The 20725-nt window shown below is 55.0% G+C and overlaps 1 protein-coding gene across 3 annotated transcripts in view; it reads left to right on the top strand.

The window, feature by feature from the left end:
- The window catches only part of QSOX1 (quiescin sulfhydryl oxidase 1), a 39363-nt gene extending 19893 nt beyond the window's left edge, over nt 1–19470 (top strand). Inside the window, exons 5-13 of one of the 3 annotated variants that reach the window (XM_081026130.1) lie at nt 63–153; nt 3181–3326; nt 4820–4951; nt 6958–7087; nt 10415–10537; nt 11211–11358; nt 15439–15618; nt 17554–18253; nt 19086–19470. In XM_081026130.1, coding sequence (XP_080882256.1) covers nt 63–153; nt 3181–3326; nt 4820–4951; nt 6958–7087; nt 10415–10537; nt 11211–11358; nt 15439–15618; nt 17554–18253; nt 19086–19092 — 1657 coding nt within the window. In that variant the 3' untranslated portion in view covers nt 19093–19470. Of the gene's footprint in view, nt 1–62; nt 154–3180; nt 3327–4819; nt 4952–6957; nt 7088–10414; nt 10538–11210; nt 11359–15438; nt 15619–17553; nt 18481–18621 lie in introns of those variants that run through there. The other 2 variants (XM_081026131.1, XM_081026129.1) reach the window with 2 other exon arrangements.
- The last annotated feature ends 1255 nt before the right edge of the window (nt 19471–20725 follow it).

Below are 20725 nucleotides of genomic sequence, written 5' to 3'. Positions count from 1 at the left end.
CAGTTTTGCCTCATTGCCATCAACTGTGGATGGAGAGTGACTGCCAGCATTGTCTCTTGCAGGCTGGAGGAGATTAATGGGTTCTTTGCAAGAAACGATGAAGAGTACCTGGCCCTGATCTTTGAAAAGGAAGGCTCCTACCTGGGTAGAGAGGTGAGCCTCCCTCGGGTCCCTGCGACTCCTGGATAGCCCTTGAGAGACAGCCTAGCAAGTGCAGGAGCAAATTCTCGGGTCTCTGCCGTGTGCCCTTTGGAGCCCAGCACTGGCCTGACCCCTGCTGGGAGAATCGGGAAGTGTAGGAGCTGGACCTTTCTGTTTAAAACCTTTGTGTATATTTTTTTATTGACATATAATTGGCATACAGTACTGTCTTAGTTTCAGGTAGACAATAATGATTTGACGTTTGTATACATTGCTCACCACAGTAAGTCTGGTTACCATCTGTCACTGTACAGAGTTACGGGATACACTGTTCCTGACTGTGTTGTGCATTACATGTGCTGAGTCTGTTTTTATCTCCCTCATCGAAACCAAATATGATAACACCTGCTGTTTATTGAGCATTGGATTAGATTGCTAGCACGCATAGTGGCTAATCTTCACAATGAACGAAGATGACCAGGTAACATGTCCAAGATCCCACAGCCAGTGACTTCATAGAGCAGGGGTTTGAACCAGGTCTGTCTGCCTCCAGAGCCCATGTTGTTTCCACTCTGGCCCCCCTCCAGCCCCCCGAGAATTGGAGTAAAAAGAAATGGGAGGGAGATAACATCAGCGATCATCCATTCCCTTATGAGGAAATAGGTTCCCTTGCCAGATGAGGCAGATAACAGAACCAGGCAGGTTTGAATTTCCACTCTATCACTTACGTGATGTGTCTTGATCAAGTTACTCAACTTTTTGAGCGCCATTTCCCTGTCTGTAAAATAGTGATAATTACCTTCCTTCGGAGTGTTGTTGAGAACGTCAAAGGAGGTGATTTGGGTCAAGGGCCTGAATTAGTAACTGGCACAGAGTGGGTGCTTTATAAAGATCCATTGCCGTGGCCTGGCGCAGAGAGCTGACTTCCACCACTGGCTCCCGGACTTCTCCAGACCATGTGCGGGCTTTTCCCAGACACAAGGGTGGGACGGGCCAGTGCATGGGAGTGGTTCCAAGGCAGTGCAAGGGGATAGATGAGACGTGAGAGCGGGGATGACATTAAACCCCACTGCTAGCTCTGAATGGTTTTCCTCCTGAAACTCCTCAAGCACAGTTGAGAGCTCTTCCCCATCTCCAGGCTCTCAGCCCTGAGAAGGGAAGCTCAGGGAGGTGGGGAGGAGGCAGAGCTTTGCTGCAGCTCCCTGACCCCTCCGGTGTCCCAGCCCAGGCCTCGGGGTCATGCCCCTCACATAGAAGTGAGGGGTAAATGTTCATTGGAATCAGAGCTCCCCTCCCTGGCCCCATCCCAACCGCGAGTCCCCTGAGTAAAGGACAGGGGCCCCTATAGACTGTAGCCATATAGAGATGCTCAGGGATGGTTAGTTTGAGAGGCAGTGGGGGGGTGGGGCACGGTGGCCAAGAGCCCAGGCTCTGTAGCCGGACTGAACTGGATTGATATAGCCCAGTTCAGGCACTTGTTGGCTGTGTGACCTCGACACATGGTTTCACGTCTAAGCCTCTGTTTCTTCATCTACAATAGGAGTTGTTATTTTTTAAGTGAATGCATACGTGTACCTTCAGTAGGTAGTCATGATTGTGAGCACTTTTTATTTTCTTTATTTTATTTTATTTTTTTATAGTTTTATTTTATTTTATTTTATTTTATTTTATTTTATTTTTACATCCCTCACACTGTGAACCCCCTTCCCCCCATCCACCACCACCCCGACCTCACACCGAGCCATCACATTATACACATAAAATTATAGTTGGCATTCATTAATGTCCAGCCTCTGGTGTACAATGCCATGACCAGGCATCCACAGCATCCCTGAGGTGGTCTCCCAAACAGGACACATGTCCATCGGACACCCAACAAAATCCCCAAACACTATTGAGTAAGTTCCCCAAAGTAATTCTCAAAAGACCCTGAGGCCATCCTGTGGTCACCAGCCGCCCCCCAATCCCTTCACCCTTCCCCACATCCCCAACCCCCTCCCCCCCGCCCATCTAACAACTCTCAGTTTTTTGTGTCCCCAAAACTGTTTCTGATTAGTTCATACACATATTCTTTTCTTTAGATTCCGCATATAAGTGAGATCATATGGTACTTTCTCTTTCTGACTTATTTCACTTAACATAATGTTCTCTAGATCCATCCATGTTGTTGCAAATGATAAGATTTCTTTTTTCTTTATGGCTGCGTAGTACTCCATTGTATAAATGTACCACAGCTTCTTAATCCAATCATCGACCGATGGGCATTTCGGTTGTTTCCATATCTTGGCTATTGTGTAAAGTGCTGCAATAAACATAGGAGTGCATACTGATTTTTGAATTGGAGTTTTGGATTTCTATGAGCACTTTTTAAAAATTAACCCATTTAATCCTCTGAGCTTGGTATTATTATTATTACAATTTTGCAAGTAAGGAAAATGGGTCAGGGAGAGGTTTAAGCCGGTGGGGCCAGGATTCAAACCCAGGCAGTCCTAGTATACTGGGCCCCCTCACCTGGTTTCCTAGTGATAATTCCTGTTTCATAGTGTTATTCTGAAAATGAAATGAAGTGATCTTTTTGTAGCACATATTAATAATACATACTCAATACACGTTAGCTAATATCCTTTCTCCCCTTTCTATTTCTTTCTAAAAATAAAATCATCATGTCTGACTCAGTATGTTTTTCTGATTTGGACTAGAAATAAAAAGTCTTATAGATGAATATAAGAATGAAAGTGAATCCACATTTCATTATGTCTTTTACAAATTGCTTTCATCGGAAAGAAAATCGTATTGAGTTGGGGCTCTCCTAGCAGATTCATGTTGTGGGGTGCACAGTCCCATGGCCCCTCCTTTGGGGCAGTGTTAGCCGCTTGTTCCCTATGGGGTAAGATATGGTTGGTGGCATGAGACTCACTCATCACAATAGTGTGTTCTTTGAACAGTTTAGAGTGGATGGAGCACAGCTGCCACCCAGGTGTCTTCCCAGGGCTCCCGCTGCCCAGTGGCTTGGTCCCCAGATGTCTGCTGTCTCTGCAGGTGACTCTGGACCTGTCCCAGCGCCAAGGCCTTGCGGTGCGCAGGGTCCTGAACACGGAGGGCGACGTGGTGAGCAAGTTCGGTGTCACCGACTTCCCGTCTTGCTACCTGCTGTTTCGGAATGGCTCTGTCTCCCGGGTTCCCGTGTGAGTGCTGTGTCTTTCTGCCCCATCTCTTCCCTCCCTGGGCTCATCCTTTCTTCTGCCTAGAGAGGCTGCCAGGCTTTCACAGGGGCTGACAAGTTCTTGCTCCCACAGTTCCTCTGAGGGAGGCGTCCACGGGCAGGTGAGGAGCACCCTCTGCAGGAGAAGCAGATGTGTGCCTGTGGGGTGTGGGACAGGAGCCAGGAGACGCAGCCCAGAACGCTGCCCCCGGCCCCAAGCCCAGCTCAGGAGTCCTGCCTCCTGGTGCACCACACCGCAGCCCTGGCCCTGTTCCCAGTCTGCCTGTGTTCACAGACTAGTTGGCAGGCTGCGGGCCTGGCACACACTTACATGCCTGACCCTCCCTCCCTTTGGTTTTCTAATTGCAGAAAAGTTCATTAGAAGCCAGACAATAGCCATTTCCAAAATGCCAAGAGAAAACAATCAGGCCAGCCGCAGCCCCTCTGTCAGGCCCCTGCTGCTGAATGGCCCGTTAAATGGGGCCAGATGGTGCCTCGGTGCCCTCCCCGGGCATGTGATTGATGTCAGCCTACCCCTGCAAGCAAGACAGGGAGACGAAGGCTTGCCGCCATGCCCAGGGCCATCCGTGCCATCCTGCCCTGACCGGCCCGATCACCAGGCAGCGCTGAGCCTTATCAGAGGGTTCTGCTGGGGAGGAAGCATGATGGCCGCAGGGGGGCGAGAGCGACTCACTCTCTGCGCAGGCCCGGAAAGGACAGTCCTGGTGGGGAGAGGTGGCATTGTTTTCCTCACTTGGGGTTGGTGGAGGGGAAAATTGTTTGTGACGATGCTGCTTCTGAGCCATCTGCTCATCGATAAACATCAGGCCAGGACAGCCGAGTGGAAAGCAGTGCTTCCCAGTGTCAGTCCCCCTGGGGGTGCCATCACACTGCTGCTCGTCCTCACCTCCCTCCCTCCCCAGGGCCCTGACCAGGAGACGCCTCCCACCCTTGAGGACTCCTCTCTGTCAGAGGAGAGGAAGAAACCGAAAGGATTGTAAAAGGATTTGAGAATTTTAGTGGTTTTGTTGTTGTTGTTGTTGCTGTTTTTAAAAAAATCACTTATCAAACTCCCTTGATTTCCTTGGGGACTAATGTCCCCTCTGGTACCTCAGCGCAAGGTTGCGAGCGGGCAGCCTCCTTGGAGTCAGCTGCCACTGTGTGCTTTGGTCTCTGGGGAAGGTGGTCAGACCCAGCCGTCCTGTCCGCGGGCAGAGCTAGCAGTGTCGCCTGCGGTGCTGTCCCATAGCCGCTCCAGGGTAGGTTAGCTGCTTTTCCAGATGAGAGTGTTGTATCAGACTGGTGCCAGAGAGCCTTTCCACAGCGTGAGCAGTGACTAGAAAGGTTAACATGAGGCACAAGGGCCCCGATTTCGACCTCGTGAGGATAAGACAGAACCAAGTTCAAATATTTAGTTCTACGGCTTTGTTTTCTCCGTACTCACTGCCTCTCCTCTGTGGCCCACTTCCCTCACAGGCTTGTGGAATCCAGGTCTTTCTACACCGCTTACCTGCAGAGATTCGCCGGGGCCACCCGGGAGGCTGCCCAGACCACGGTCGCGCCAACCACTAACACGGTAGCTCCCACTGTGTGGAAAGTTGCAGATCGGTAAGCCCATGCCAGTTCTCCTTGTCCCTTCCCCACCCCAGCTTTTCCTCTGTTCACAGAATCCGACCTTCATACCACTCTGTTTTCTGTCATGGGCTTAGCATGTGCCATCCTGAGCCCAGACACCCTGAGGGCTGGCCTAGGCTTTTGGGGGCCCTTCTGGCTGCTGGCCATGCATGGGAGAGTCCTACACGTGTGGCAGTAGCCACAGCCGACGGGTGGCCTCCCCAGTGTCTGCTGACTGTGGGTGACCCCGCACATTTACTTGTATCCTTCATGATGGAATGAATACCTTCCAGTGCCCCCGTTCCTTAAGCTTAACTCTATTCATAACAAGTAGCATTAACTTGGGAAGATAATCTGTGGCCTCCAAACCAGCTTCCCACCCAAACAATGATTTCTTCAGCGAGTAGTTGTGCGTGCCTACAGCAGGAATTCAGATCGTACAGGGCAGAGGAGTCCCTGCCCACAACAGCTTACAGTCCCTTCACAGCGTCCCTTCTAGGAGGGCACCTGACCTCACTTGGCTGTGTCTGGGGGCTCACTATGTTTTGAAGTAGCCTGTACCTTTGTGCACTTTTGTGAGCATGAAAAAGCTACTCTTCTCTGAGGCTCCGAGGCTCTGCCTTCATGGTAGAATTCCTGCTTTTGGGAGGCCAAGAGTCGTAACCCTCCTGTGCTGGCACCCAGCAGCTACCAAGTGGAGCTAGCTGACAAGGGAGCGTAGAGCTGCATCGGGAAGGCTGCCTCTAGAGGGGGCTGCACAGAGAATTGGGGGAAAGGTCATTTGATTTCCAGAAAGAATTTGCATCCCAGACTTGAAGGGTGGAAGGTGGTAATGGAGAGATTTTTAGTCAATCAGGGGAGAAGGAAAGAGACCAAGAGGTGGAAATGGTCATTATGATCATTCCAATTACGATTATTCAAATCATTCAAATTATTATAATAGCTGACACTTACTGGCCTTATGTGCCAAACTCTGTGCTGGGTACCGTCCATATATTATCTCTTAGTCATGAGGCCACTCCTTCAGGCAGAACACAAGAATGGAGAGGTAAATGAGGCCCAGGGCTACCAGAGGAGAGCAGAGGGAGGCTGTAGCCGGGTGGTCACAGTGCCCAGCCCTTTAGCTGACATCTTTGGCTCCCCCCAGTCTTAAAAGGTAGGTGGGACAGGAGTCTTCAGTTTACAGGGATGTCACTGAGGCCCAAAGAGGTAGATTGAGTTGGTCCAGCTCCCAGCACCAGCTCCCTGTAGGTCTGAGGCCAGAACTCAGGTCTCAGGAGGCGGCTGGAGAAGCAGCCAGAACCCGGGGGGTCCTTCCCATGAGAGCCCAGAGCCCAGGCCCCAAGGGGGCATCTAGAGCCTACAGCCCTTCCTCCGGGGCTAGGTCAGCCCGGGAGATATGAGATGGAGCCCCGCCTGACACCTGAGGTCTGGCAGCCGAGAACGTCAGCCCCCAAATAAACACACATACCACTTTCCTTCCTGCCTGATCCCGCCATGCCCAGCTTAGTGAGCGGCCAAATCCTTGGTCTTTCAAAGGGGGTCCTGTTTTTCCAGAGCCATGAGCTGTGGGTACACCTGTTGGTCTGTTTGTCCCTATGGGTCTTTGGTCAGAACAGAGAATGAAGCTCAACCTTCCACTAGTAGCCTGATTAAAGCACCTTTAGTGAGTTACGGGAGGGGCTGGCCCTGGGCCTGCAGAGGGGGAACCCCTACTCTATGCCAGGAGATGCTGAGGGGTTACGTGTGTGCTTTTGTTTAATTTTCTCAGCCACCTGCCTGTGAGCAATTTATTATTATGCCCGTCTTACAGATGAGGCTCAGAGAAGTTAATATACCCAAGGTCACACAGCCAGTTACAGAGCCAAGTGCCAACTTACAGGACTCTGGGCCGGCCCCCAGTGGCCATCCTCTTCTCTCCCTTCAGCCCTGGGCGCTCCTCCCCGGCCCTGCCCCGTGGTTAATACGCTTTCTCTCTCTGCCTTTGTCTGGCTCCTCAGCTCTAAGATCTACATGGCCGACCTTGAATCCGCACTGCACTACATCCTGCGGGTAGAAGTGGGCAAGTTTTCTGTCCTGGAGGGGCAGCGCCTGGTGGCCCTGAAAAAGTTTATGGCAGTGCTGGCCCAGGTAAGCAGGCCCCTGGCCTCCCTCGTCCGTGCAGTTCCGGAGTGTCATGTACACCCCTGCCTGCAGCAGTCAGCCCCGGCCCTCTTTCGGGAGCTCGTGGTCTGGCTGGACATCTGGCCCCACCACTGTCCCATGGGCTGCTACCCTGCAGCCTCAGCCATGCTCCCGACCAGCCCCACGATGCCAGGGACAACATGTGGGGCGTGGGTGGGGCCGGGGCCAGATGCCCCGGGGATAGTCGCAGCTGATCAGTGACTGTGGCTCTGCTTGCTGGAGTCCACCTCAGAGTGAGCCTGGAATGTGGCCTCTCACTCCCCGCGTGGTCATTAGGAAAGTAGGACACATAGACGCCACAATGAAGAAGGAAAGGAGCCTTTTCGGAATCTGCTCTCTTCCATCCTACACACTGAGCAGAGTTTGACCTAGGTCCCTGGCCCTGGCCAGGACTTCCTTATGCCTTTGTAATTTCCTGCCCGCGTGGCTACTTCATGAAGTGTAGCTGCTGCATACCTAGGACCTGGAGTGTGTCAGCCGTTTAATCCTCCTAACTTTGCTGCAGGGTGGCGAGTATTACCCCCATTTAAGAGGTCAGGAGGCTCAGAGGATGTGCCTTAGGCTTCTAACCTCCCTCGTGGGTGCGATGGAGATTTGAACTGAGGTCTCAGGCTCCAGAGCCTCTGCCCCTTTCCCCGCCATGCTCCTTCCTCATCTCTGAAGGTGAGAGGCGGGCCGCCTTCTCCTCGTACCCCTGCCTTCCCTATCCCTGCCTCCTTCCCTCTGGTTCTAGATATGCTGCTCTACTTAAACCCCTAGGCTCTGGCTGCTGAGGGTGCTGAGTCAGATCCGGGCTCTGGGCCTCTTAGAACCTCACTGCTGACTCAGCCACCCACAGCCCTGGGTGCCAGGTCTGAGCTTCTGGGAGCAGGTCTGTGGGCAGCTGGGCGTAACCCTGGGGTGACCTGCACCTCTGCCTCGGGAACTGCCTGCCAGCCTAGTCCCTCTGCCCACTCACCAGCTTGGCCCTCTGGCCCACTTGGCTTAGTCACGTGCGTGTGTGATTACACCGAGAGGACCCTGTGAGGTGTCACAGAGTGCTGTTACCATGTAAGGCAAGACAGCCTTCGGCCCCTCCCGGGGGTCCCACCAGACTGAGCCCCTGGTGATAGAGGCCTTTCCTCTGAGGCCCTGTGAGCCGCTTGGTCCCCAAGTCGCTGAGGCCTGGGGTGGCTGGCTCAGAGAATCACAGGGAGAAAGTCTTTGAGCAGTTCTGTGTTCTGTCTTCCTGCTGACACACGCCTGACACCCAGAGTGCTTTCCAGGCGTCCCTCAGAAGGAGACGAGAAGGACACCCCGCCTCCCAGTGCAGCCCACTGCGAAGGAATCTCCCGGGAAATGGTTTCTTGTGAGCCGCTGGCATCTCTCAGCCAGACTCAGAGCCGCTTTCAGTTTGAGTGCCAGTGGGAGGGTTTGCAGCCAATGTGAGGAGAAGAATGAGACCCAGGAAATGACCAATCTGGCAGCGGCTTAAGCAGCATCCTCGTGGTGGTACCAGCTGAGCTCCCACCCTCAACAGGTGCTGGAAGTGAGTTTGGGGAGAAGGAGGCCTTTGTGCCAGCAGCCAGGCCCCTCGGAGGACAGGGCTGGCCTCAGGATAGAGGACACAGGGAAGCCAGGCAAACACAAGACTAGGAGCCGAGGGCATGGGCTCGGAGGGCCTGTTTGAGCCTGGCCTCCTCCCCTGGAGACTGCGGAGTATCTTGACCCGTCCCTTGTTTGGGCTTTGACACCCTACCGGGGTAGGAATAAAAGTAGCAGCCACCATTTCTTGGGCTCTGACAGGGTCCAGACTGCAAACTGCTCTTTGTGTATGAGCCTCTTGTTTTTCTCATCACAATCGCCACGGGTGCATAGAGCAATATCCTGTCACACGGAGAGGAAATGGAGGCTCCTTGTCCTCGGCCCTCCAGCCAGCGGGTGGCTGAGCTGAGACTTGCTCCCACGTCTCTTCTGAGCCATGCCCTCACGCACACGTGCCTGGGTCACTGGGAGCCTGAAAGGCGCTGGCACTCCCTCTGCGTCTCTGCCCTGAGGATCTGTGAGCCCTGCTGTGCCCGTTGGGGAGGCATTGTGTGTCCTGTGGGTGATCTCCCAACCCTGCCCATCCCCACCCACCTAGCGGGGACTCCCTGCTCTCTCTCCCCCTCACGAGTGGCTCGCAGGACTGGCCACTGGGTGGCGTGTGGTCACCAGTGTTTCCCTGCTCCTACCAGGAGGGTGACTCCTGGAGTGCAGAGCTCCTTAACTCATCCTTCTGACACCATGGCCTCAGAAGGCGGACGGTTCCAAGTCCGGATGACGGCCAAAGGTCAGTGAGAAATGCTGACCGGAAGCTGTAAATCTGTGTTGAGAGCCCAGAGGCCCGTGTGAGCTGACCAAGAGGTAGCGTGTCAAAGCCCAAGATTCTTTCCGGCCACTTCTCCCCCTGGGGGATGGTGTGCAGCCCAGGACGTTTGATAAAATTAGGTAATGGTTTTCCCAGAGGAGTGGATCCTTGGCAGGTTTTTCTCTTTAGTGATCATTTCCATCTCCGGAACCCTTCTTCTGTTAAATGGTTTTCTTTGCTCTTTTTCTTCCCCAAGTTTCTCAGTGTCAACCTCTCAACCAGCTCTGCTGCTGCCTCCCTCCCTCTTTCTCCTGCCCCGAGCCCCTGGTGTTTTTGTGCACTCGCACACGTGCACACACGCATATATCTGTCTTCCTCCCGGGAGTCCTTGTGGTTTTAAAGTGCTGATACTAATCAGATTTGAGCTGACTTATTGTCAGAGTAGCTTTTCATGTTCCTCCGAGACTACTGGGATTTACCATCAAGATTGGGATCTTGGCTAGAAGCCCCCGGGTTGCCTATCCCCACTGGCAGCCCGTGGAATACAAATGAAAGGCTGTTTGCCAGCCTAGCCCAGCCAGTCAGTTAGTCAGCAAATCAGCTGCTCTGTCAAAAGATCAGCTGTAGAGGGTTCTGTGTGGCCCAGGGTTCCCAGCAGCTCTGGGAGGTGACCAGGTGGTCAGCTCTCCTCCCTTGGCAGCGTGTGGTCTGGCAAACACAGGAGCCCTGCCCGGCCCCCCTTAGCACCTCCCTCCTCTCCCCACCCATCCCCTCGTCTCGCCAGGTGCCCCAGAGCCAAGATAGTGAGGAACCCACATTTGTGTCTTAGGTGGAAGGTTTTCCTGCCTTGGCCCCCTGTCTGCCCTGCCCCTTCCCATCCCCGGGTCTGGGGGCCTCTGAGGGATTTGTTTCTCACTCTAACTTGAACTTGTTCTTCCCCATAGTACTTCCCTGGCCAGCCCTTAGTCCAGAACTTCCTGCACTCCATGAATGACTGGCTTAAGAGGCAGCAGAGAAAGAAAATTCCCTACGGTTTCTTTCAGACTGCCCTGGAAAGCAGGAATGAGGTGAGTCTGGCGGCCTCTCCCATCTCACTGACTATGGGAGTGAAAAGGTTAACACTGAGCTCACTGACCAGGATGGTTGGGTCCTTCCAGTAATAATTAACCAGTCACTATTTACGAGCTCTCCACGTGCATATCTCTTTTAATCCCCCCCACACTAGTGGAAGGTGGATATTATCCCCATTGAGCAGATGAAGAAACTGAGTTTAAGTAACTTGTCTAAGCCAGTAAGTGGTTGGGCTGGGATGTAAAGCCGATTGTCAGACACCACCTGTGAGAGGGTGTTTAACTACTGCTCTCTGTTGCTTTCGAGTACATCATGACGCTCAGCGTCACTTCTCTGGCCCTCTCCCGGGGTGCCTTTCGGCTCCCGCCATTTACAAAGGTGGGCCACTGCAGCCCACAGAGGCACAAAGCCATACGACATGAATGTCCGAGCTGGAAGGAACCTCAGGGATCAGCCCCTCGTTGTCTAGATGGGGAAGTCGAGGCCAGAGTGAGGACAGGTCTGGTGCTCTTTGGTGGGTGGAGCCAGAGGAAGGGAAATGCCACCTTCGAAGTGATAAAGTGAGAGGGACCTCATTTGTCTTAGGGCCGTGTGCAGACCTTGGAGTCACCTTGCCTCCCACCCTTTCTCTTCTACATATATGCACTCACGCTCATCTGTATCCCGTAGGGCGCGGTGATTGCCAAGAAGGTGAGCTGGGTCGGCTGCCAGGGGAGCGAGCCACACTTTCGGGGCTTTCCCTGCTCCCTGTGGGTCCTCTTTCACTTCCTGACTGTGCAGGCAGCTGGGCGAAATGTAGACCACATGCAAGAAATGGGTGAGTCCCAGCCCTTCCTGCCTCCATTGGCTCCCTGCTGCAGGCCCGTCTTGAGGGGGTTCTGTGTTTGCAGCTAGCCACACACGACCAGCATTATCCAGAAGGGGGAGGACCTGGAGAAGCCACCCAGTCCTGCACCCCGTCAGGCTGGTGCCCCACAAACTCGGGCGTGTGAGTCTCTTCTCCCTGGCTGTCTCAGGGCCACAAGCTTGCTTTGTAGTCTTCATGAAAAATGTGTGGTTCCATATTTTGTACTTCTATAAAGAAAACAACGGTGTCAGGTTCACAGTTTACATAGATGGCCGATCCCAGTACGTTGAACAATTTATTGTTTCCCACTGAAAAATCATTTTCTAGGGCAAGCCTGGGGAAACACCTCGCCCCTCCTGCCCGGGCCCCTCTCCATGACCCACACTGCCTCACCTTCGCTTAATGACCGAAAGGGTGGGCAGTCAATTCAGTCCATGATTAACAAGGGATCAGGGACATATCAGGCCCCGCTCAGCGTACAGGAGACAGGGGAGAAAGAGAGACAGTCCCTGCTCTCAGTGGGCTGGCGGAGGGGCTTCCCTGCAGTGCCCCAGGGCCCAGAGCCAAGGGGGAGAGAAGGACGTCCAGTAAAAGAGGGAATGTTCCACGCTGTTGGAAAGGGCATTGGACGTGAGTCGTGTTAACCTAAACATAAAAGGCCAAAGTGAGAGGCAACAAGCATTCATTTGAGATGAAAGGAAAAGAAAAAAAAAGGATAGCTGTTGGGGAAGCGCTGATTCCGGCAGAAACCCAAACAGTGTTCTAATTAGGACACAAAGGTAAAGGGGATTTAGGAGAAAGGGAAGGGGAACAATGACACCTATAGAAGGAAGGCATTTCTGTTGGTGCAGGTGAGCTGACATAGTGATGTTAATTCCAAACAGTGTTTTTCATTTTCCGTCTGATAGCCATCAGTCCAGTAGTCATACTCACTGCCTCTTTGTCATCTTTGCCCAGTTCTTTGGGACCTGATTTTGCCCTATTTTATCATCCCAGAGGCTTGAGGCATCAGACGTGCCAGGCAGGTCCTCTGGGATGGCAGCGCCGACTCCATTTTAAAGTGGCTCCATTTATTTCGTGATTGTAGTTATTTTTTACAGTTGAGAGTGGTTGGAAGAGCAGGCGTTGAGCTAGGAGAGAAGAGCGTCCTATCCCTGACAGAGGGAAGGCCCGCAGAGGCAGAGGGAATTAGGGGAGCTGCTGTGTGTGGAGATAGTCTGCCAGTCACTGTGTCAGCCAGCGAAGCGTCTCCGAAGTGCCAGGCCCTGCTCTAGGGGTGCGGTTCAGTAAAACGAGCCAAGAAGTCCCTGCGTCAAGGGGACAGTGTTTCAGTGGCAGGAGGCAGACAGTAAACACATCATTTCAGGTAGTGATAAATGTGAAGAAGACAGAGCAAAGTGTGCTATAAGAACCTGGAGGGCCATGCTGTGTTTAGAGAGGGGGCTGGGGCGGCTTCTCTGAGGAGATGACCCTGGGCTGAGACCTGGATGGTGAGAGCGAGCAGCTGTGAGATACCTGGGAAGACAGCCGTCCAGGCTGAATTGGCTTGCTTTCAATAGGTCTGCCATGACCAAGTGCTATGCGCTGGGCGGCCTAAACAACAGGATTTTATTTTCTCACCGTCTGGAGCCTGAAAGCAGAAGATGAAGGTGTCGGCAGGGTTGGCTTCTGCTGAGGCCTCTCCCTGGTTTATAGATGACCTTCTTCTCCCTGTGTTTTCACATGGTCTTCCCTGTGAGCAAATTCCCTCTTCTTGGGAGGACACCAGTCAGATTGGATTAGGACACACCCTCACCTCATTTTAACTAATGGCCTCTTTAAGGACCCTGTGGTCCAAGGACAGTCACATCCTGAGGTCCTGGGGCTTAGGACTTCCACCTGAAATTTAGTATGGATTTTAGAGGGCAAATTTCAGCCCGTAACCCAGGTCAAAGACTGGCAGGTGCAGAGAGCAGGTCTGGAGTGAGTGTGGCACCACAGGAGGCGGGAGAGGAGGTGAGCGAGGGGTTTGAATTTCTGTTTCAGCACTGAGATTCCAGTGGAGGGTCGAAGCAGGGGCATGATGCAAATGATGAATGCTTTAGAAAGATTACTGGGTGGAGGGCGGGCTTCGGCGGGGGAGGGTGGAGGCAGGGCAGCCAGCTGGAAGCTGGGGAAGTAGTCAGTCCAGGAGAGGCGGCGGAGCCCGGACCAGAGCTGGAGGTGTGCACGTGGGAGAAGCGGTCGGATTTGGGGGATAGTTTGAAGGTAGAGCTGACAGGACTCGGTGATAGAATGGATGAAGAGTCTGCAGGATCGAGGCTCGGGGCGGACCCCGGGGTTGTTGGGCCTGAGCACCTGGTGATGGAGAGGTAGACAGTTGAATCTGGAGTTCTGGGGAGCAGTCCGGGATAGAGACACACATGCTGTGGTATCTCAGTAGCACGGAGATGACAGATCAAACCATGACTCTGATGGGCCCTTGAGTGGGTGGGCAGAGAAGAGTGCTGAGGCCTGAGCCCTGGGCTCTGCAATATTTGGACCTCTGCTGGAGGAGCAGGGCCAGCAAAGGAGACTCAGAAGCAGCAGCCATTGTGATCTCAAGAGCCCCCCCGCCCAAATAGAGCATTTCAAGGAGGGGGACGTAGTTGGCCGAGTGGGTGCTGCTGTGCTGCTTTAGCTGGGGACCTCTCTGGCAAGAGCCGTGTCTGTGAATTAGTGGTGAGAATGGCCTGGTTGGATTGGGCTGAAGAGAGAAGAGCAGGGAAGAAACTGGAGTTAATGGGAAAGTCACTGGGGTATAACGGGTCAGAGAAGGGATTTCGTTATTGCAGATATTACCAGCAGTCTGATCCCACAGTAAGGGAGAAACAGATGATGTAATAACAAAAGAAAACATTTACAGGGGTAAAATCTTGGAGGGGGCGAGAACGGGTGAGGGCCAGAGCCAGAGGGCAGGCAGAGGAGGCGAGGACAGCGGCAGAGCAGGTGGTGGGCAGGCGGGCGATTGGGGTGCATGCAGGAGAAGGTGCAGCTGAGGGGGCTGAGGATGTGAGAGGCGAGGCACGGGTTGGTGTGGGCGCTGAAATTGCCAGGAATGATGGCGTGGGGCGTGGTGGTCAGCGGGACAGTGCAGGCTGCTGGTGTCCTAGTGGGTGGAGAGGGCTGAGACCAGGAGATCGGCTTTTAAAGGGCTGGAGGTTTTGCAGCAGGAAGGAGAGAAAGTTTGGAAGGAGCGAGCACGAGGATATTTCTACCACCTCCAGCCCTGAGGTACATGGAGTATGTGAGACAAAAGGGTTTGAGAGGAGCCTAGGGGGTAGTGTCTTCAGGGAGGAGCCCCATGTCAGTCAGAGCGGGAAAGTGGGGGGAGTGCTCAGAGGTCAGTGCTGACCAGTGCAGAGGGCCCAATGGGAGGGGATGGGCGGGGGGAAATGGAGACAAATAAGAGGAGGTGCAGGGTAGATCAGCATGGACTCCTGCTGCAGTGCTCGAGGAAGGAGGCACGATGGGGAGCAAGTGGGAGCAGGAAGCCTAAAGAAGATGGGGCCGCGGAGGGGCCCGGGGGTTGGGTGGTGGGATTCTGGCCCCTGCCTCCCTCTCCAGCCACGTCTCCAGGAGCCTGAGTGTCTTGCTGACAAGGTTGGACTTTATCTGGAGTGTCAGTAAGTGACAAGGGCCTGAATGAATGGCAAAGAAGGGAAGTTGGGGTTTAGGAGTTTGGGAGAAGATGAAGTCAGCTGGAAGGTGGAAAAGTAGACCAAGGAGACCCTGGGCCCCTCATTGCACTGGCAGGTATATGGGGCCCCGGTGCAGAGGTGACCATGGCGGCCTGTGGGGGGCTGTGGAGGGGGCCCGCAGCGGCGAGGCAGGCAGTCTGAGGGCCCCTGTGCAGAGGTGACTGTGGTGGCCTCTGGGGGGCAGGGTGGGGTGCCCGCAGGGGGGAGGCAGGCAGTCTGAGAGCCCCTGTGCAGAGGTGACCATGGCGGCCTGTGCGGGTCAGTGGGGGGCCCCACAGAGGGGAGGCAGGCAGTCTGAGGGCCCCTGTGAGCACATCTCCTCTCCCTGTAGCCAAGGCTCAGGAAGTCCTCCAGGCCATCCGGGGCTACGTCCGCTACTTCTTTGGCTGCCGAGACTGCGCCGGCCACTTTGAGCAGATGGCTGCTGCCTCCATGCACCGGGTGGAGAGCTTGAACAATGCTGTTCTCTGGCTCTGGTCTAGCCACAACAAGGTCAATGCTCGCCTCGCAGGTAAGGAAGGGCCACCTCCACGGCTGGAGTCATCTGCAGAGGGAGGATTGGGGGCGGAGAACTTGGGAGTCTTGGACCAGAGGTAGGAGACGGGACACTCATTGTCCCCCAGGTAACACCACGTGTATTGCAGCATTTCACAACACACGCAGCCCTTTCATATGCCCTACCAGCCCTGTGATGTATGTCAGTATTGTTAGACCCATTCTCCAGATGAGGAAACTGAGGCTGTGACACTCTAACATCCTGGTCTTCCAGTGCTCTTGTTCTCTTTCCCCTGCACCAGGGCCCCTCCCTGTGGCCTGTTTGGGTCCCTTTCCTGCCTCCCTTGTTCTGCCTTCTGGCTATTGGCTATTGGCCCCTTACTCAAACCAATAAGGAGGAGATGGCTGGGCTTTTCCACCCCCTGGGAGGGAGGGTTCTAATGATAAAATGTGCTGGCAAAGAAATACCAGGGACTAATCCCACTAATCCCTTGTCTTCTGAGTTCCCCTCATTGTCTGTGTTCCCTGGGCGCAGGGCTCTGATGGGTCCAACAGGCGAAAGCAGGGGGGACCAGAGCTGGTGGGTGGGGTGGGAGCCATCTGTGGACAAGAGCCTGGGCTTGTCTGTGGGGAGAGAGGAGTGCGCGTGTCTAGGATAGACCTCCCAGGGGTAGGAGGTAGGGGGAAGGCCCGGGGCAGGCGAGGTTAAAGTAGCTGAACGGAGCAGGTGGTCTGGGTCTCCTGGGGCCTCTTGGTGGACTTTGAAAAGAAAGCATGTGCCTGTGTCTCCTCCCACCACTTCCCTCCCTGCCCTACCCCTGCCACCAAATGCTCCATTTGACCCTCTAGCCCTCTGACCTCAGTGGGCTCCCAGCTTTCCTCCAGGCCCAGCTGCCACTGTTGGGCCAGGAGCCACGGCCGCTCTCCCAGGGACCTAAAGGAAGGCGGCACTCGACCCTTTCTGGTGGGTCCTTTCAGAGCAAACTAATCACAATAATGAGCAAGTACAAACTGAGTGCTCACTTTGCAAGGCCCGCTCACTTGCTTCTGACCGGACCCTTGGAATCTACTTGTTGACTCCTCCCCAAAATGACCTTTCTGACTCTACATCACTTGCTCTGCTTCTTTCTGGCCAGCAACTGTTTTTTCCTATTAATCCCTTTAGGAGAGGTGCCTCCTGCAAGAAAAATGGGCTGATTTGCGTTCTCTGGCCACATTGGGCAAGGGGCCAGTAGCCTGCAGGCCCTCTGGGGTTCAGCCTGGGCTCTGCCCCCAGTGCCGCCCCACATGGGGTCCCAGCAGCCTGGTGGTCAGGGCAACTTCCTGACTCTCCTGAGTGTCCTCTTCCCCTGTCCAGGCCCCAGGCTGCCCCACAACCACCCCTTGGAGCCCATCTGGGGGGGAAATTCCACGAATTCCTCCCTACCCCAGAGGGCTGTGGTGGAATGACCATGTGCCACGAACTCTTATTTTAAAAAACATTTTTCCTTTAATTACAAAAGTAATATATCTCCACTGTATAAAACTTGGAAAAGTTTAGAAAAATGCAAAGAAGCTAAAGACTAGCAGAGCAACCAAAGACTGCAGGACAGATGAGTCTTCTCGCGTCTGGTCCAGGGGCACAGACTGGCAGTGAAGTTGGCAAAGGGAGACGTGGGTTGATATGAGGAAGTGTCTGCAGGGGAGCTGTTCTCACCGCCCTGGGAAACTGGAGTGCTGGGGGTGGGGGTCCGTAGGACCGCCCCCTCACCCAGAGGCACCACTGTGGGGCTGGCTGTGGGCCATGCCCTGTGCTAGCTGGATTCTTGTCTGCCTTCCCTCATACTTCTCGTCCTTTTCAAAGGCAGCGGTGAGCCCTTTATGCAGAGGAGGAAGCTGGCGCTCTGAGTGGGAGAATGAGGTCTGGGTGGGCCCCGTGTGTCACAGCTCGCCTGTGTGTGTGTCTCCGCAGGTGACCCCAGCGAGGACCCCCAGTTCCCCAAGGTGCAGTGGCCACCCCGTGAACTCTGTTCTGCCTGCCACAATGAACTCCGGGGTACGCCTGTGTGGGACCTGGGCAACATCCTCAGCTTCTTCCGGACGCACTTCTCCCGGAGCAATGTGGTCCTGGACCATCCCTCACATGGGTCGGGCCCGCGGAGGGGTGCACAGAGGATGGCAGCCACACAACAGCTGGAGCTGGTGACGGGAAATTCAACTTTGAGCCCTGAGAAGGCTGAGGTCGTGGTGGGCCCAGAGACAAAGCCCCCCGTCACTGTCGTCCTGGATGTTGCAGCCGAGGGACTTGAGGACAGTCTCCCCCAGGAGATGCAGGCTGGCCTCGGTATGACCAGAGCTGAGCTAGACCGGGGCTCTCTCGAGCACATAGCACAGCTTCAGAGGGATAAGATGGAGCAGCCAAAAGGGCAACGGCCTTTGACCAAGCGAGACACAGGAGCCGCGGGATTGCTGGCTGAGTTCCTGGCTGAGAAGAACCTCCCCAGAGGCCTTGCAGAGCTGAGACGAGTGGGCCGCAGCTCCAAGCAGCTGCCCAGCATCCCTGAGGGGCAGCCAGTGGCTGGGGCCCTGCGGGGCCGAGGCCAGTGGCTGCAGGTGCTGGAAGGGGACTTCTCCCACCTGGACATCAGCCTCTGTGTGGTGCTGTACTCCCTGTCCTTCATGGGCCTGCTGGCTGTGTACACCTACTTCCGGGCCAGGATGAGGGCGCTGAAGGGCCATGCCAGCCACCCCGCAGCCTAAACCATCCACCTTGGAAGGGCAGCAGGAAAGGGAGCTGCTATCCCTGGGGCTCTTCCAGCCCTCTGTCCCCCCCACCCCGCCCCCTCACTCCTTGTCCAGGGAAATCCAGGAAAACCAGCTGCTCCAGGGAACCTCCTTAGGCCTTCTGGAAGGAGTGTTCTACAGACACGAAGACATGCACAGGGTCCAGGTCCATCTAACAGCAGGGGACGAAAGCCTTGGGCAGCGAGGGTGGGAGGCTCAGTCTCTGATCTCTCAGCACCAAATCCCTCTTTTTCAGCTTATTTGAAGTCCTGCCTCATTTTTACTGAAGCTGCAATGTCTCCTGCTTGGTTTTGGCCCTAAATTGGCACAAGTGAGCCCCAGTTTCCAAGGCTCCCATCCAAAGGAGGGGTCCCCAGGCTGAGTGGGCTGGAGTGGAACTCTTCACTGCACCCCAAGCCTCCGTCCATCCTGCTCCCTTCTGGATACGAAGAGGCCGTCACACCAGAGAAGGAAGGACTGCCCCTGGCCCTCTGTGGCTTGCCTATCCTCCAGCCCCTCAGACATCCTGGGTAGGGTTTGGCTCTAGGGTAGAGTCTGGAAGCTTCTGGAAGTCATGCTGGCCTCCCAGATGAGGTTTGTGGGAGGAGAGCCTCTGGCTGGCTTCTTCCCAAACCTCTGCACAGGGTGGGGTTCGTGCAGCTGTGCCCAGCTGGGTGGGTGATAGTCATTGGGCTGGGGGGTGAGTGTCTGGCTTAGCAGGCCCTGATGAAGGGTGGTGCTGATTTAGGGGGGACCTGGTTTAGGGGGGTGTTGGGATCTATAGTACCTTGCTCTGGGCTCAGCTGTGAGAGGCAGAGTGAAGTTTCAGGAAAAAGAGGGTTGCTTCAAATGTGCTTGGCCTCTTCCCCCTTGGGCTCAGCGCTCTTGGAGCTGGGTCTTTGTCTTTCGGTTTTTGTCTCCAAGATAGATGCTAATCTTTGAATGTGGGGGTGCTGGAGTGATGGGAAGGTCATCTGTCCCGAGGGTCCTCCTGTCATAGAGGTGGAAGGGGTGGAGGAGTGGGTGACGCTGTACACACGCTTGATTTTCACTCTGCTCACTGCTTGGGAGGGCTATGGAATAAATTATTTTTGTTAAGGCAAGCACTCGTGTGTCCTTTCACTTGCTGCCTGGAGAACTAGTGTTCAGGTCTGGACAGAATGTGCAAGCTCCTGCCTTACCTGGGATCAAGCCAGACGTGATTTCCTCTGGCTTCTGTCGCTCCTGGCCTGCAGGAGACAAGGTGCCCTGGTCACAGCCACTTGCTCCTGGACGGGGGGGCCCCCACTCCCCACAGAGGTCTTTGGACTGCAGGCCCCATCAGTCTCCACGTGCACCAGGACAGGCCTCTGGGGGGTGCAGTCCCGCCATCTCCTGCTCCCCCACCATCCCAGGAAACACCTGCCTGGGTGCTCTCAGTTCTGCTGGAGGTACCTTCATCTGTACCTGCCTGGCCCGCCCCGCCAGGTGGCCTCACCTCCAGCTCCCTTGGAAGAAGGGGGCTTGTTTGTAAGTGGGGCCTTGGCTGGCTGCTCAGCAGAGAGGAGTCAGTCCGATTAGAGGGCCTGCCCCTAATCCGGCCTGCTGGGCTTTACAAGGATCAGAGCAGCTGATAATGAACCTCATTAAGTGGGAGCAGGAGCCTCAAGCCGATTGGGGGTTTTCTTTTTGACATCACTCTGCTCAGATGGCCTGGCTCTGGGTGGAGTGCGTGGGGTGCCAAGCACACCCCCTCTCCTAGGAAGCTGCTGTGGAGGGACTGGTGGAGCTCAAACCCCCTTCCTTGTGTCAGCCCTATGTTACCTCTTTAGCTGCATGATTCCTCCCAGCCTGGGGCCTCTCTCTGCAGGCCTCTTGTCCCCTGCCCTAGTCATTCACCTGCCCCCTCCACCTCCTAGGCCTGCTCTGCTCATCTCCCTGTGCCCCACCGGGCCCTGGCTGGGAGGCCGAGAGACTGACAGGCCAGCCCACCGTTGGCAATGTGGTCCTGGCCCACAAGAGGGTGAAAGGGACTCCCACGGGGCCAAGACCACTTGAGGACGCCTTCTCCCCTACCACCTGGTACCTGACACGATGCCAAATGCAGAGTATTTTTATCCTCCAGCCCTTAGAGCTCCAGTGCCCATATTTTCGGGTATTCAGAATTAGGGCTAGGCCGGAAGCACTGACGTGGGCAGCCCCAGCTCCAGGGGTCTGCCCACAGAGGCAGGAGGCAGGGCCTCACTTGGGGGCTTGGCCGCGGGGGTGGGTCTCCTTCCTCGCAGCTGCCTCCTGCATCTTTCTGCCCTGTCACAGCCCCTCTGATTGATAAACAAGGGGTGGGTCTCTTCCTTAGCAGGACTGCTGCCTTTCACCTTGAT

Source organism: Rhinolophus hipposideros, assembly GCF_964194185.1.
Source record: "Rhinolophus hipposideros genome assembly, chromosome: 19".
Classification (NCBI taxonomy): domain Eukaryota; kingdom Metazoa; phylum Chordata; class Mammalia; order Chiroptera; family Rhinolophidae; genus Rhinolophus; species Rhinolophus hipposideros.
Note: the sequence above shows the minus strand (reverse complement) of the source record. Positions and strands in the feature narration are given on the sequence as shown.